The sequence below is a fragment of the Rhinoderma darwinii genome, chromosome 2, assembly GCF_050947455.1.
Source record: "Rhinoderma darwinii isolate aRhiDar2 chromosome 2, aRhiDar2.hap1, whole genome shotgun sequence".
NCBI lineage: Eukaryota > Metazoa > Chordata > Amphibia > Anura > Rhinodermatidae > Rhinoderma > Rhinoderma darwinii.
The window spans coordinates 101,718,797-101,731,881 of record NC_134688.1 but is presented as its reverse complement, the minus strand read 5'-3'; the positions used below and the strand labels follow the sequence as shown (position 1 = coordinate 101,731,881).

The 13,085-nt window shown below is 41.1% G+C and overlaps 1 protein-coding gene across 8 annotated transcripts in view; it reads left to right on the top strand.

The window, feature by feature from the left end:
• The first annotated feature begins 205 nt into the window (after nt 1-205).
• Nucleotides 206-13,085, top strand: part of KIF5A (kinesin family member 5A) — a 133,987-nt gene continuing 121,107 nt past the window's right edge. For 3 of the 8 annotated variants that reach the window (XM_075851983.1, XM_075851982.1, XM_075851981.1), the window contains exon 1: nt 206-949. In XM_075851983.1, the coding sequence (XP_075708098.1) occupies nt 824-949 (126 nt within the window). In that variant the 5' untranslated portion in view covers nt 206-823. The remainder of the gene's footprint in view (nt 950-13,085) is intronic. The other 5 variants (XM_075851979.1, XM_075851985.1, XM_075851978.1 and 2 more) reach the window with 2 other exon arrangements.

Below are 13,085 nucleotides of genomic sequence, written 5' to 3'. Positions count from 1 at the left end.
TCAGGTCTTTATATTCCCTCCCTTGGGTACAGGCAGAAGGCTGGGCAGGTTGTTATCTGGTTGGAGGGATTTGCTTTATTAAAATGAGAGGCGCAAAACTTCACCCCAACCAAGGCGTAGGAATTGGTGGGCTCACGTGCCCCAATCAGTCCCCTCCTGCAGAGCATCACCCTCACAATAATGCCCATGTGCAGAGTATCATCCTCCTCAGACAGAGCTCCACCAATCAGTCCCCTTGTGCAGCACATCACCCTCAATCAGTTCTCTTCTGCAGATCATCACCTCCACATTAGTCCAAAAATGCTGGGCATCCTCCTCGTACTGATGTAAAGAACATGATCAAGCATTATTTCCGTATTAGCCTCATCATATCAGTTTGTCAGGCATCTTCCTGCTGCCTGTTCTGGCGTCCTTCCATAGAGCTGCATTGAAATAGTCCCTCTCCATCGCGGCCGATCACGTGATCTCCTTTACACCACTCCAGCATCCACAGTGGATCACAGGCTGCATCAGACTGCAAGACTGAGAAGACAGCGCCGCATCACATCCCATCCCTCCTCAGACACCACCCGCAGCAAGAGACACAGGCAGGGTCCCCAGCCTGCAGATGAGAGCTGCCAGCCGTCACCTTCCTCCATCCTTCTCCTCATCAGTCTCCAGGGCAGCATCCATCCCAGCGGTGCTGTAAGGGCGGGATCTACCGGCTCCCTGCGCCCCAGTGATCCACTTATCCCAGGATCTGCCCGTGCATCATCATCCTACCTGCGCTGCTTCTGCTCTCCCTTATTTAATATAACAGCCCGAAGCATCCTCATCTCCCATCATGGCCGAGACCAATGAGTGCAGCATCAAGGTCCTGTGCAGGTTTCGCCCTTTGAATCAGTCGGAGGTGCAGAGAGGGGACAAGTACCTGCCCGTATTCCAGGGCGATGACTGTGTGATCGTGGGGGTGAGTGACACCTATTGTAGTAAAGGGGCGCATATTGGTGGGTAGATCCAATGTATACAGCCGTACATATACTGATCAGATCGGTGCATTGTGTCCACGCTGGGTTAGGGCTGTCGGTGCAGGGTGTGGCAGTGCCCTCCACATCTACCACACAGGCTGGTAGTAGGGTATGTGAATGGTGGCTTCCTGCCACCCATCACCCTCTGCACTCGGGGCAGGGGCTCTGCAATGCGCTACAGTCGTGTTTCTTCTCGTTCTAGAACGATATAGTAATGGTGGTATAGCAATGGATAGGTCATTCCTGGGGATTATACACTGGTTATTATATTGGGGTACATGATGCAATAGACTGCCCTGGTTGGCGGGTACAGGTATTATGTGTGGGTATATGATACAGGATAGTTGTGTCTGTGACAGATGTGCCATACGTTTATAGGAGATGATTATATATGTTATTCACTATATTTCCACCAGTGCTCTTGTTTATGTGAAGCTTGAAACAGCGCCCTCTTGTGGATCTTTTTTTTTCACCACCACCCTTCACCCTCCCTCCCTGTCCCTTCACATTTCTGTCACTTAGTGCTATGAACATGCTGGAACCAGAGCCTGGAGTAAAAATGGCATCATCCTGCAGCGATATCATCGTCATCATCATCACTATCACCACCATCATCTTCTAGTGTAAATGCAGCATCAGGGTGGAGACATGAGGTCACTTCCTTGCACATTATGTGTACGCTGTTCTAGGCTGATGTATAATACTAGTTCTAATAATGCTGCTGTAGTGCGGCACTGTCTGTAACACAATATACTGACAATCCTCATCTACTCTATTCAGTGATAAGCGTACGACCTGCCCAAGGTCACAAGGCCACAGCACTGACTTGTCGGATTGGCAGAGATGCCTACTTTGATGACTATGTTGGCACTGTACACTATACCCACACCCAATGCTTATTGTCGTCTGCTGAAAAATAATCTAAGAAATGAAGGTAAAACGCTATGAGGAAGACAAAAAGGCCCTTACTGGCGTGGCCTGCTGCCTCCACTATAACAATTGATGAAAAATAATAATAAATACAAAGAAAGGCAGCGTTGACAACCGGCGGCCATCTTCCTCTGGGCTCAGAAGTGATGGTGGCTTCCAGCCCTTTTTCAAAATAGCGAGTGACACCACCATTGGTTGCTGCTGCTGCGTAGCAAACATTGCCCGCAGATTATTATTTATTAAGAAGATGCTTCCATTTGAAAGAGTATCTCCCTATAAAACTAAAATGTATATACAGATATAATAAAAAGTAATAAAATGTATCAAAAAATTGAGGACTTTTGTAATGATCTTGAGTTACAGCCGGTATTATAATCCGTAGCTTTAGTCACAGTTATGCCGATTGCTTTTGGAAACAGTCAACAAGCTTGTTGACAAACACACCTAACAGTTTAGCGGAATTCCTGCAAGGCGGGGGGACAGTTTTTCTGCATCGTCTTACATTAATATGCCTGGTGTTATGATTACACTTCCCTGAATCAAATCACCTGCCCAAACCTTGGCTCCACAAGCAGTGCTGGGAGATTTCAGCTCTGTGGTCTGCAAAACTAAAAGCAGTTCTGGACAATAGTACAGACTGTAACTCAAATTCAATATCAGTACATTTTGACTGAATTTCCCACTTTAAATATGGGTCTTCTGCAGTGAATGTATGACAACTATTGGGGTGACGTGGCGCATTTGCTTTGTATTTCTGCAGCGTAAACATATGCTGCGGAACACGTTACAATGTAAGCCTATGGGAAAAATATTCTCCAACACAAGAACTGGAGAAATTTGTTGCAGAATAATTTTCCCATAGCCATACATTGTAGTTTTCTGCAGCATATATACACGCTGAAATACAAGACATATATATCACGTCTGAGCGCATCCCTAGGGGGCAGTAACACTCGGCAGAGTTTGTTGCAGAATTGAGCTACGACTAATAATCAGAATTGCAGAAATCCATACACCTGCTGCAGAAATAGCCACATTTAGATGGATAGAACTAATTTTCAGTCGATTAAAATTTCTGCAACAAAATCTGCCGCGTGTGACTGCACGCTTATGGCTTTTATTAGAGCTCCTACAGACGTTGTCACTTAGGAGCAGGGGATTTATAAAAACATAAGGCAGATTTGTCCTACAGAACTCTGGAAAAACTGGGACAATAAATTGGTTATCAACCCATTTTTAGAAAAACAGATATAACAAAGAAATGGATGAATATAAGGCCCGGTTCACATCTACATTGCAGGCTTTTTTTTCTTTCGCAGTTATGTACATATTGTTTCCAGTGGGGTCCTAATGATTACAATTTAAGACTTTTGTTGTTTTCATGGGATCGCGGCCATATGCACACGTATAGACACGTAGCTTTCTAGTAAAGTCTTGACATCCAAGACTGGCGCTGAGGGCTTCAATCTAGTTTAATACAAGGTTAATAGATGTCTGACGAAAGTCTCAGCACGTGATTGAAACGCGTTGCAGCTATCTTTTATTGTTTTTTATAATAAATCTTCCGCTGGCATTACATGATTCCCTTGGCAATTCATTTTATGGATATTGAGCTTGTGCCCAGTCTTGGAAGTCAAAGCTTTGTTCAAAGATACGTGTGTCTACGGTTTCTGGTCCGCCCACCGAGAGAGGAACGGGAGAAACGTCCTATATGGTGCCGCGGCCGGCTCAGCACTTTTGCATTAACCATGTACAGTATAGTTGTGCCTTTTTATAGGACAACCATCAGGTTAGTGCACATAACATTTTTACACCCCAATGTTATTTTGGATTTCTTTGTCTACAAAAAGAGTTATCGAGCTTATACAGAGGCACATGAGTTCCTGCAGCTCCAAACTATAGCGTCATAGAGGTTCCATGTGCCGCAACATCGTGCCTACATATGGCGCTGAATTACAGATATATTGATTTAAGAGAGAAGGAAGGGGTCTGGCACTGTCAAACCAGAGGTTAATAGTAGAATGGAGATTCACAATGGCACTATTCACATTGATGGATTACGGCAGTCAGTATGCCCACGGGGTGCTCATCGACCAGTATAGCACATACAACTTGAAATCCAAAAAAAAACAAATCGAGGCACTCACCGACTTGGCAATTAATTTCTTTATTCAAGATCTTTTTTAAATGATGTGGAATAAGCCTACGACCGTTTCGCGAACACGCTTTGTCAAGGCCCTCGTATTACGGATATATTCTGCCCCAGAAGCAATTCTTGGGGACCTGCATAATACGGCATCCAACGGAACATGTCACAAAAATTTTACTGGCAGACCCTATGTGAGTCCATGAGAAAAATTACTGTGTACCGCTATTTAAAATAATTTATTTCATGTAAATTTAATTAAATTTTTTTTGTTTGGTACGTTCACATTAGAACATGTTACAGTTCTAAAGAGAACATTCTCTAAATATAAAATATCAACAGTATCCATTCTGTAAATTTTGTTAAGGCCTCATGCACACGACCGTAAAAACACCCGTTATTACAGGTCGTAATTACGACCCGTAATAACGGGCTCATAGACTTCTATTGGCCACCGGTACCTTCCCGTTTTCTTACGGGAAGGTGTCCGTGCTGTTGAAAAAGATAGAACATGTCCTATTTCAGGCCGTAATAACGGCACGGACAGTCCATAGAAGTCTATGGAGTTCCCGTAATGACGGGTGGCTACGTGTGTGCACCCGTCATTACGGCAGCATTGCTAGGCGACGTCAGTAAATAGTCACTGTCCAGGGTGCTGAAAGAGTTAACTGATCGGCAGTAACTCTTTCAGCACCCTGGACAGTGAATTCCGATCAGAATATAGAGCAACCTGTAAAAAAAAAAAAAAAGACGTTCATACTTACCGAGAACTTCCTGCTTCTTCCTCCAGTCCGGTCTCTTGGTGACGCGTCCCTCTCGACATCCGGCCCGACATCCCTGGATGACGTTTCAGCCCATGTGACCGCTGCAGCCAATCACAGGCCAATCACATGCTGCAGCGGTCACATGGACTGCCGCGTCATCCAGGGAGGTCGGGCTGGATGTCAAGAGAGGGACGCGTCACCAAGGCAAGTATGAATTTCATTTACTTTTACCTCGGAAAGGGCTGCCCCTTCTCTCTATCCTGCACTGATAGAGAGAAGGGGCTGCCGATTAGTGCAGTACAATTTTGCATCGAAAACGTGCCCGTAAATACGGGTGGAATACTGGTGACATCGGAACCGTATTTACGGGAGGGAAAAAATACGTTCGTGTGCATGATGCCTAAGAATGAAATTACTCTGTAGATATCTGTTTCTGGGAAAGATTGGTGACAATAATAATATGGTCTCCAAAACAGCTCTCGTATAGTTGTGGTTAGGCCAGGATCACACACACACAGTTTTGATGCAGTTTTCGGCTCAGTTTCTTTTAGCCGAAGCCAGAAGTGGATCCAAAAGGAAGGAAAGGTGTAAAGAAAATACTGATGCATCTCCTTTCTTTTGTGTCCACACTAAAAAAAATGGAGCCAAAAACTGCATCAAAACTGTGTGTGTGATCCTGGCCTAATCAAGTTTTCTCAAAATTCTAAATGGCAAATTTACTTATTCAGGGATACATCCCACTTCCGAGGAATACACACCGGGTACTATTCGCCGCTGCAGTTTTTTTTTTTGTGTGTGCAATGTAAGTGATTGAGTGTCGTAAAAAAATGTGTTTGATTTTTCAGTAAAACAGTTATATACTCTTTCGAGAAAGTTTTTTTGTTTCTTTAAAAAACACACACAAAAAAAGGCCCAAAAAAAAACGCCACATACAGTATCAAGGGCCTGTTCACATCAGCGTTTGGTTTCTGTTGGACGGAAAGCGAATGGAAACTATATCTTCTGTTTGCATTACCATCAATTTCAATGGTAATGCTTCTGTTGCAGTTGGTTTCCGTTTGGTTCCATTCCGTAAAGTTTCAGTTTTTTCGCGATAGCGTAGTCGACAATAGCGTAGTCGACAGCACTTTAGTTTCCGTGAAAAAAACTGAAACTTTCCGGAAGGGAAACAAGCAGAAACCAACTGCAACATTAGCATTATAGTTTCCGTTCGGCTTTCCGTTCAACGGCTCCATAGGCGGAAAGGTGGAATGGAACCAATGAATGGGAACTAAATGCTGATGTGAACAGGCCCTTAACTACTAAACCTTACCTCCACCTTGTACTAACCAGGCCCTGGTTGTCTGATCCTGTAGGAGCTGTAGTTGTAGCCTTATTAGTTGTCAGTCTGCTTTACCTACAAAAGTTACTAAGACTTTGTTCACTCTGCTGCTAGTGTGTGTTCCGTTGGGTTTCCGTTGCTTTTTGACATCAAGAATAGCATAGTCTGCAGCACTGATCTTGCCATAGCAAAAATAGTAAACCCAACAGGAACCTGATTTAGGCTGTATAGAGTAGAGTAAGAAGCTGGCGGACAGTTTATATTAGTTCAGAGCGGACCTTGAATCGGCGGATCAGGGGTAGAAACTCTAAAAAGTGGGGTTACCAGGTACTTTAAAGGGAACCTGTCACCATCATTTCACCCATTGAATTTTACTTATCCCTCACTAGCTTCTGCTATAAAAAGTTCATTACCGTTATCCCTCTTCGACTGTAAATAACGGTCTGCAAACATTTTGCGCCCTTTATCGTAATAATCCGGTGTCCCTTTGTGCGCCCACCCCAGAACAGGACATCAATGCACAAGCGCGGGATTTTGTGTGCTGTGGGATTTGGTGGAGCTGTCAATCAAAAGTAAGGAGGCGGGGTGAACGCGGAAAGACTTGAGGATTGAAGATATGACTCTTTTCAAACGAAGATTTGACTCTTTTTAAACGAAGATATGACTCTTTTATGCTCATTTGCATACGGTGTGGGAACACTAAAAAACGGAATACTAAAGCTACAAAACCGACTAAGAAGACAATTATAGGTTATATAGAAATGATTTTTCACCCACTACCACCGGGTATTGCTGGTTTAATAGGTGAAATGCTGGTGACAGGTTCCCTTTAACGATACTTTCCCCATATTATGTAAAATGTTTATGGTGAACTGGAGGGTCGCTTTAAATTCTGTAGTGAAACATTGAAAACACTACATATAACGTATTTTGGTTTGTAGAGTTTTTGAGGTCAGTGGCGTTTTTTCCAAAACGTGCATGCTCTCGGTATGGCATTTTTTCAGGCACTTTCCCTATAGGAGTTCAAAAATGCAAGAAAAAAATACATGTTAAAAATGCTACAAAACAAAAACGCCTACGGAAACACTTTTCAAACATGTAAGAAAAAAAAAAGCTTACAATTCTTGGTGTTTTTTTTCCCAATGATCAGCTCACTATCAGTGAACTGCCTGACAAAAGGGGGTTGTTCTGCAATACGTTGTTTGCCCTTGTTAATGGCAGCTGAATGGCGGGTGGGGGGTACATTTCAGGAGTCGGATGCTCCGGATAGACTTACAACTAATCTGTCTGTGTCAGGTTTTGGAGCCTGATTGTATTTTGTGAAGATTGATGTCTATTAATTAAAAAAAAAAAATTTCAAATAGATATTTTAATATTAATGTTCATGTCTCTCGGTTTCTTTTTTTACCTTCTTGAGCTTTACTATGTATATACTTCCCAATTAAAATACAGATGAGCAGTAGTTGCGTCCATGGATATGGCATGCATGAGAAATAATTAAGAATCAAGGGTGTATTCACTCACAGTGCCCAGGGCAGTGGTGACTTAATTATTGTCATGATCCTGCTAATTAATATCAGTGCCATCCTCCTATGAAATGAATACAGGGATACGGGTGGATTTTAAGTAGAAGTCGTTCTTTGCTCAAATCAGCAACTCGACAGATCCATTGATTTTAGTTGTATTTATTATTGGCACACGGCATTGCTGTTCATTCATTGTGATCGCCGGCTCAAATGGATCCTTATTGCCGTGAGTGCTAAATTTAAATGACAATTTAAACCGATCCTGGGAATAAAGGGGACATAGCGCTGGTTTAGCGTTATGGCCCCTTCACTGTTCTTCCTCGCACAGTGTTGCAGGGAATTGCAGTACAGCTCCATTCAAGTGCATGGAATCAGGACAGAATTTTTCCTTTTTGGGGAAGATTGGGGAATTACTTATGGGTCATTTTTTATATTTATTTATTATTATTTTTTAAACCTTCCTCTGCATCAATAGGGGTAAAATAAAGTTCTGTAATTTCTCCCATCCCTTCCCTTGGTTGAACTTGATGGGCATATGTATTTTTTTCAACCGTACTATGTAATGGCATACATCGCTTTCCAAGATAGAAAACCCCTTTAAAACCTAACCAGAACAAAAAACATTTTTAAGTTTAACTTCTATGCTGAAATATAATTGTTGGCAGTTACACGAATAATGGCGGATGGCTGTTTTCTGAACTACTTGTTGTTCACGGTTAGTCTGTGGGGGTTGTCGTTTCGAACAACTACGTCATAAGTTAAAACAATAAATTGCCGATTAATCTCTGCCTTGATCTGTGACTTGGTCTTGGCTTCTATTGATGAGATGCAGATCTGTCATTTGACATGAACGACTTTACAAGACTGCACCCGACAACAACCATCAATTTTTCCACACATATATGCCTTTGGTCGGCATCATACTTGCTTGTGTCAAAAAAGGTTCAGACAGTCATCAGAAAATGGTTCAAAGTAACATATTATAAAATAAGTTTCACATAAATAATGTTAATTAAAGAACCTTTTTATATATTCTTCTGTTAGGTATCTTTGAAGGTCTACCAGGAAATACTGTGCAGATTGGTGATCGAGATTTTACGTATTAGATGATTTTCCGTGAATGTTTCTATACCGTATATACATATACAGTGCTTTGAAAAAGTATTTACCCCCTTCCCATTTTCTTATATTTTTGCATATTTGCCACACCTAAATGTTTCAGATCATTAAACTACTTTTAATATCAGACAAAAGATAACCCAATAAACACAAAATGCTGTTTTTAACTGATCATTTTATTTATCGAAAGAAAAATGCTGTTCAGTCCTAGCTGGCCCTATGTGAGAAAGTAATTGCCCCCTTACTACTGAATCAAGCAGTAACACAATTTCAATTTGGGTTCAATTTTACTAGCCACATCCGGGCATGATTACTGCCAGACTTGTTGAATCTAAACATCACTTAAATAGAACCTGTCTGACAATGTGAAGCAGGATAGAAGGTCTCAAAAAGAAGCACATTAGGCCACGTTCTAAAGAGATACAAATACAGATACCAAACAAAATCATTGAAATCTACTAGTCTATAAAGGGTTACGAAGCCATTGCTAAGGCTCTGGGACTCCAGTGAACCACAGTGAGAGCCATTATCCACAAATGGAGAAAAATGGGAAGAGTGATGAACCTTCCCAGGAGTGGCCGGCCCACCAAAATTCCACCAAGAGCGAATCGACGTCTCATTCAGGAGGTCACAACAAAACCCAGACGAACATCTAAAGAACTCCAGACCTCACTTAAAGTAAATGTACATTATTCAATAAGAAAGACACTGGGCACATATGGCATTCATAGGAGAGTTGAAAGGTGCAAACCACTGTTGACCAAAAAGAACACCAAGTTTCGTATCGCATTTGCCAAAAAACTATCTAGATGTCCCCCAAGACTTTTGGGATAATATTTTGTGAAATAATGAGTCAAAGTTGGAACTTTTTGGAAGACTTGAGTTTTGTTACATTTAGTGCAAAGCTAACACTGCAGTCCATTGGAAGAACATTATACCAACAGCCATACATGGTGGTGGTAGTGTGAGGGCCTGGGGCAGCTTTGCTTCTGCAGGACCTGAACGACTTGTCGTAATTGACGGAACCATGAATTCTGCTCTCTATCAGAAAATCCTGAAGGCAAAAATTCTGTCCATCAGTTTGTCACCTGAAGCTCAAGCGCAGTTGAGTTATGCAGCAGGACAATGATCTGAAGCACACAAGCAAGTCCTCCTCAATTCCTCAAAAGAAACAAAATTAAGCTTTTGGAGTGGTTGAGTCAAAGCCATGACTTAAAGGGGTTTTCCCACGAGAGACATTTATGACACATCCGCAAGATATCCTCAGAAAGAGCGTGGTTGAACAGCAGCACACGTCTCCCAAATTTCAATCAATATGTTCTTTTATTGGTCAAACATCCAGTAAATAATGGCAACGTTTCGACCCGTGACAAGTGGAGGGTGTTTCTCAATCCTTGAGAAAGACCCTCCACTTGTCACGGGTCGAAACGTTGCCATTTTTTACTGGATGTTTGACCAATAAAAGAACATATTGATTGAAATTTGGGAGACGTGTGCTGCTGTTCAACCACGCTTTTTCTGAAGATTACATTACGTCAGACTGGGTTTGTCTGATTTTACAGCGTGACACCGCTCCTGATAACGGGATTTGTGCTGCTTCAAATATTTTATTTTTTACATCCGCAAGATATGTCATAAATGTCAGATAGATGCGGGTTCCACCTCTGAGACCCATACCTATCTCCAGAACGGGGCTCCCTAAACCCTGTTCAGCCGCTGTGTGTTGCGGTTGAATGAGGTGTTTTCTGACCATGGAAAACGTTATATGGTCGTGAGTTACGTAAACAGCGTAACTCGTGGAGCTACGCTGTTTCCGTAAGTCTCATAGAACTTAATGGTAGTTACGTAAACAGCGTAGCTCGCATGCTACACTGCTTCTGTAACTGCAATTCCCTGCTATTTGGCGTTACAGAAACAGAGTAGCTCCGCGAGTTACGCTGTTTAATGAACTGATCATTTAAAAGCTGCATTTTCTGCTTGTTCGTGTTGTCTTCATCTTATATTAGAATTAGTTGGACGATCTGAAACATTTAAATCTGACGAATTATCAAAAATAGAAGAAATCGGGTCAGGGGCAAATACATTTTCTCAGCACTTCAGTATAAGCTTACAGAAAACCTTGTACTAACCTCTATTTCAAGTAAGGGAAATGCAGTAAATATAATCTGTCTGCTCATCCATTGTTATGGAAAATATGAGAATATAGATATAAATTAACTGCAAAACTAATTACTTGAGAGACTTATTCTTCTAACGCACAGGATAATGACCAATAATGTGTCTATTGTTCTTGCTTAATGGATCGAACAACAGGAAGCCACAATATATGACATTGACTGTGTGATTGAAATATCTAACCTATATTGCACTATTCTGCCATGTTTACTATGGGACTGTACTATTTAATTATGGTAAGCCACTATCAAGTTGACCATCCTATTTATATTAATTCTTATATGGTTAATATGCTTCATGTTCATACAGGGTTAAGCCAGGTAGCCAATGCATCTAGAAATGTGCTTCAAGTGTTCCGGGAGTGGTCCGTCTGGATGTTGTAATGTAGACAATGCCCTTAAGGGCTCTGTTGTACGGGCGAATGAGCGCTTGCACGAACGCTTGTTCCCGATAGGGCAATGACCAGCCGATAAAAGAGCAAATGCTTGTTCTTCGGCTAATAGCACCTTTTATGCAGTCAAAAATATTAACAAAATAGCAGACAGGTGGTCCAGCACGCGATGCAGTTTAAATCAATACTGCTTTATGGTATAAAAATGTAAAACAAATAAATAAATAATCCCGGGTGAAGGATGCTTATGCGTTTTGAACTATTCGGTTCTTACTCATAGCTACTCTTTAAACTTTAACCCATATACAGGGATCTAGTCTACACTGCAGCATTCCCCATGTTGCATCTGCCGACTGGTGGTGCAGACAGGAAAAAATAGAATCCACTGATCACCAGAACGGTAAAGGCAAGCAATGGTCAGCAGGCCGGGTCAAATTGAGGAGGGTAATATCAGACCAAATCAGAAGACAAGGAATGGTCAGGCAATCCGAGGTCAACAATAAATATGAACTGGACGATAGTTGAAATAACTCACAGAAGTCACCAAAAAACACCACTGAACCAGGTTACCTATAGTAATAACTGGCACTAGAAATCAGCGAGTTGGACCTTAAAGGCTATATACACCTTTTGATTGATTTTTTTTATTTATTAAATCAACGTGTTATGTGTTTTAAAGCAATTTTCAAATCATCGTTTATTAGAAAATGTTTTTTTTACTTTTTACGATACAGCTTCTTTGTATCCTGTATCGCTCTCTCTTAGCCGATTCCGGCAGTTCAGCTGAACTGATTGGTCAGCTGAGAATGGGTCCTGTGTTCTCTGTCACATAGGATCCAGCTAATATCGATCAAATCTTTGTTATGAAATTAGATGTGATCGATTTCAGTTATAGCCTGTGTGTCAGAGACACACAGGGCCGGCCCTCAATTGAGGCGTCAGTTCAGCTGAACTGATAGAATTGATTGAGAGAGAACAATAAACTGTTTTTAGTTAAAGTCAATTTGAAAATTGCTTAAAAACATTTAACACTTTGATTTAATTAAAACAAAACTTCCAAAGGTGTACATGGCCTTTTAAATCAGGTCCACAGTTCGCTGATTGGCTGGAGGATTGAGCCTGTACTCGCAATTAGGGATGTCATGATACCAGAATTTGGACTTCGATACCGATACTTTGTGTGGTATTGTGATACTCGATACCAAAACGATACTTTGCCAACAATAATAATAAAAAAAAGTTCTTCCATTTTCTGATGTGAGGCACGAGGTGTGATGAATTTTGAACCTCCATTTCCCTCACATTAATAGTAATTAACCCCATTTAACCCCATCACATAATAATAGACAACAGTGGGTTAATGTGTGAGGTACATGATGGGTTAATTACTATTAATGTGAGGCCCATGGAGGTTCAAAATTCATAATACCTCATGCCTTACATTAATAAGTGAAATAAAGAAGTTTTTATTTAATTTTTTTAACAGCATAAACATTATAAATGACGCTATAAGTTTGTTATTACGGTTGCGACGATACCGAATATGTGTATATTTTATGTATTGAGATTTTTATTCTAATGTTTATTATAAAAAATGTGTGTATTTTTTAATTTTAATTTTATTAAATTTAAATTTAACCACTTCCTGATCAAGAGCTTTAACCCCCTGCCAATTTAAAAGCAAATTGTTCTATCATTTTTACAAC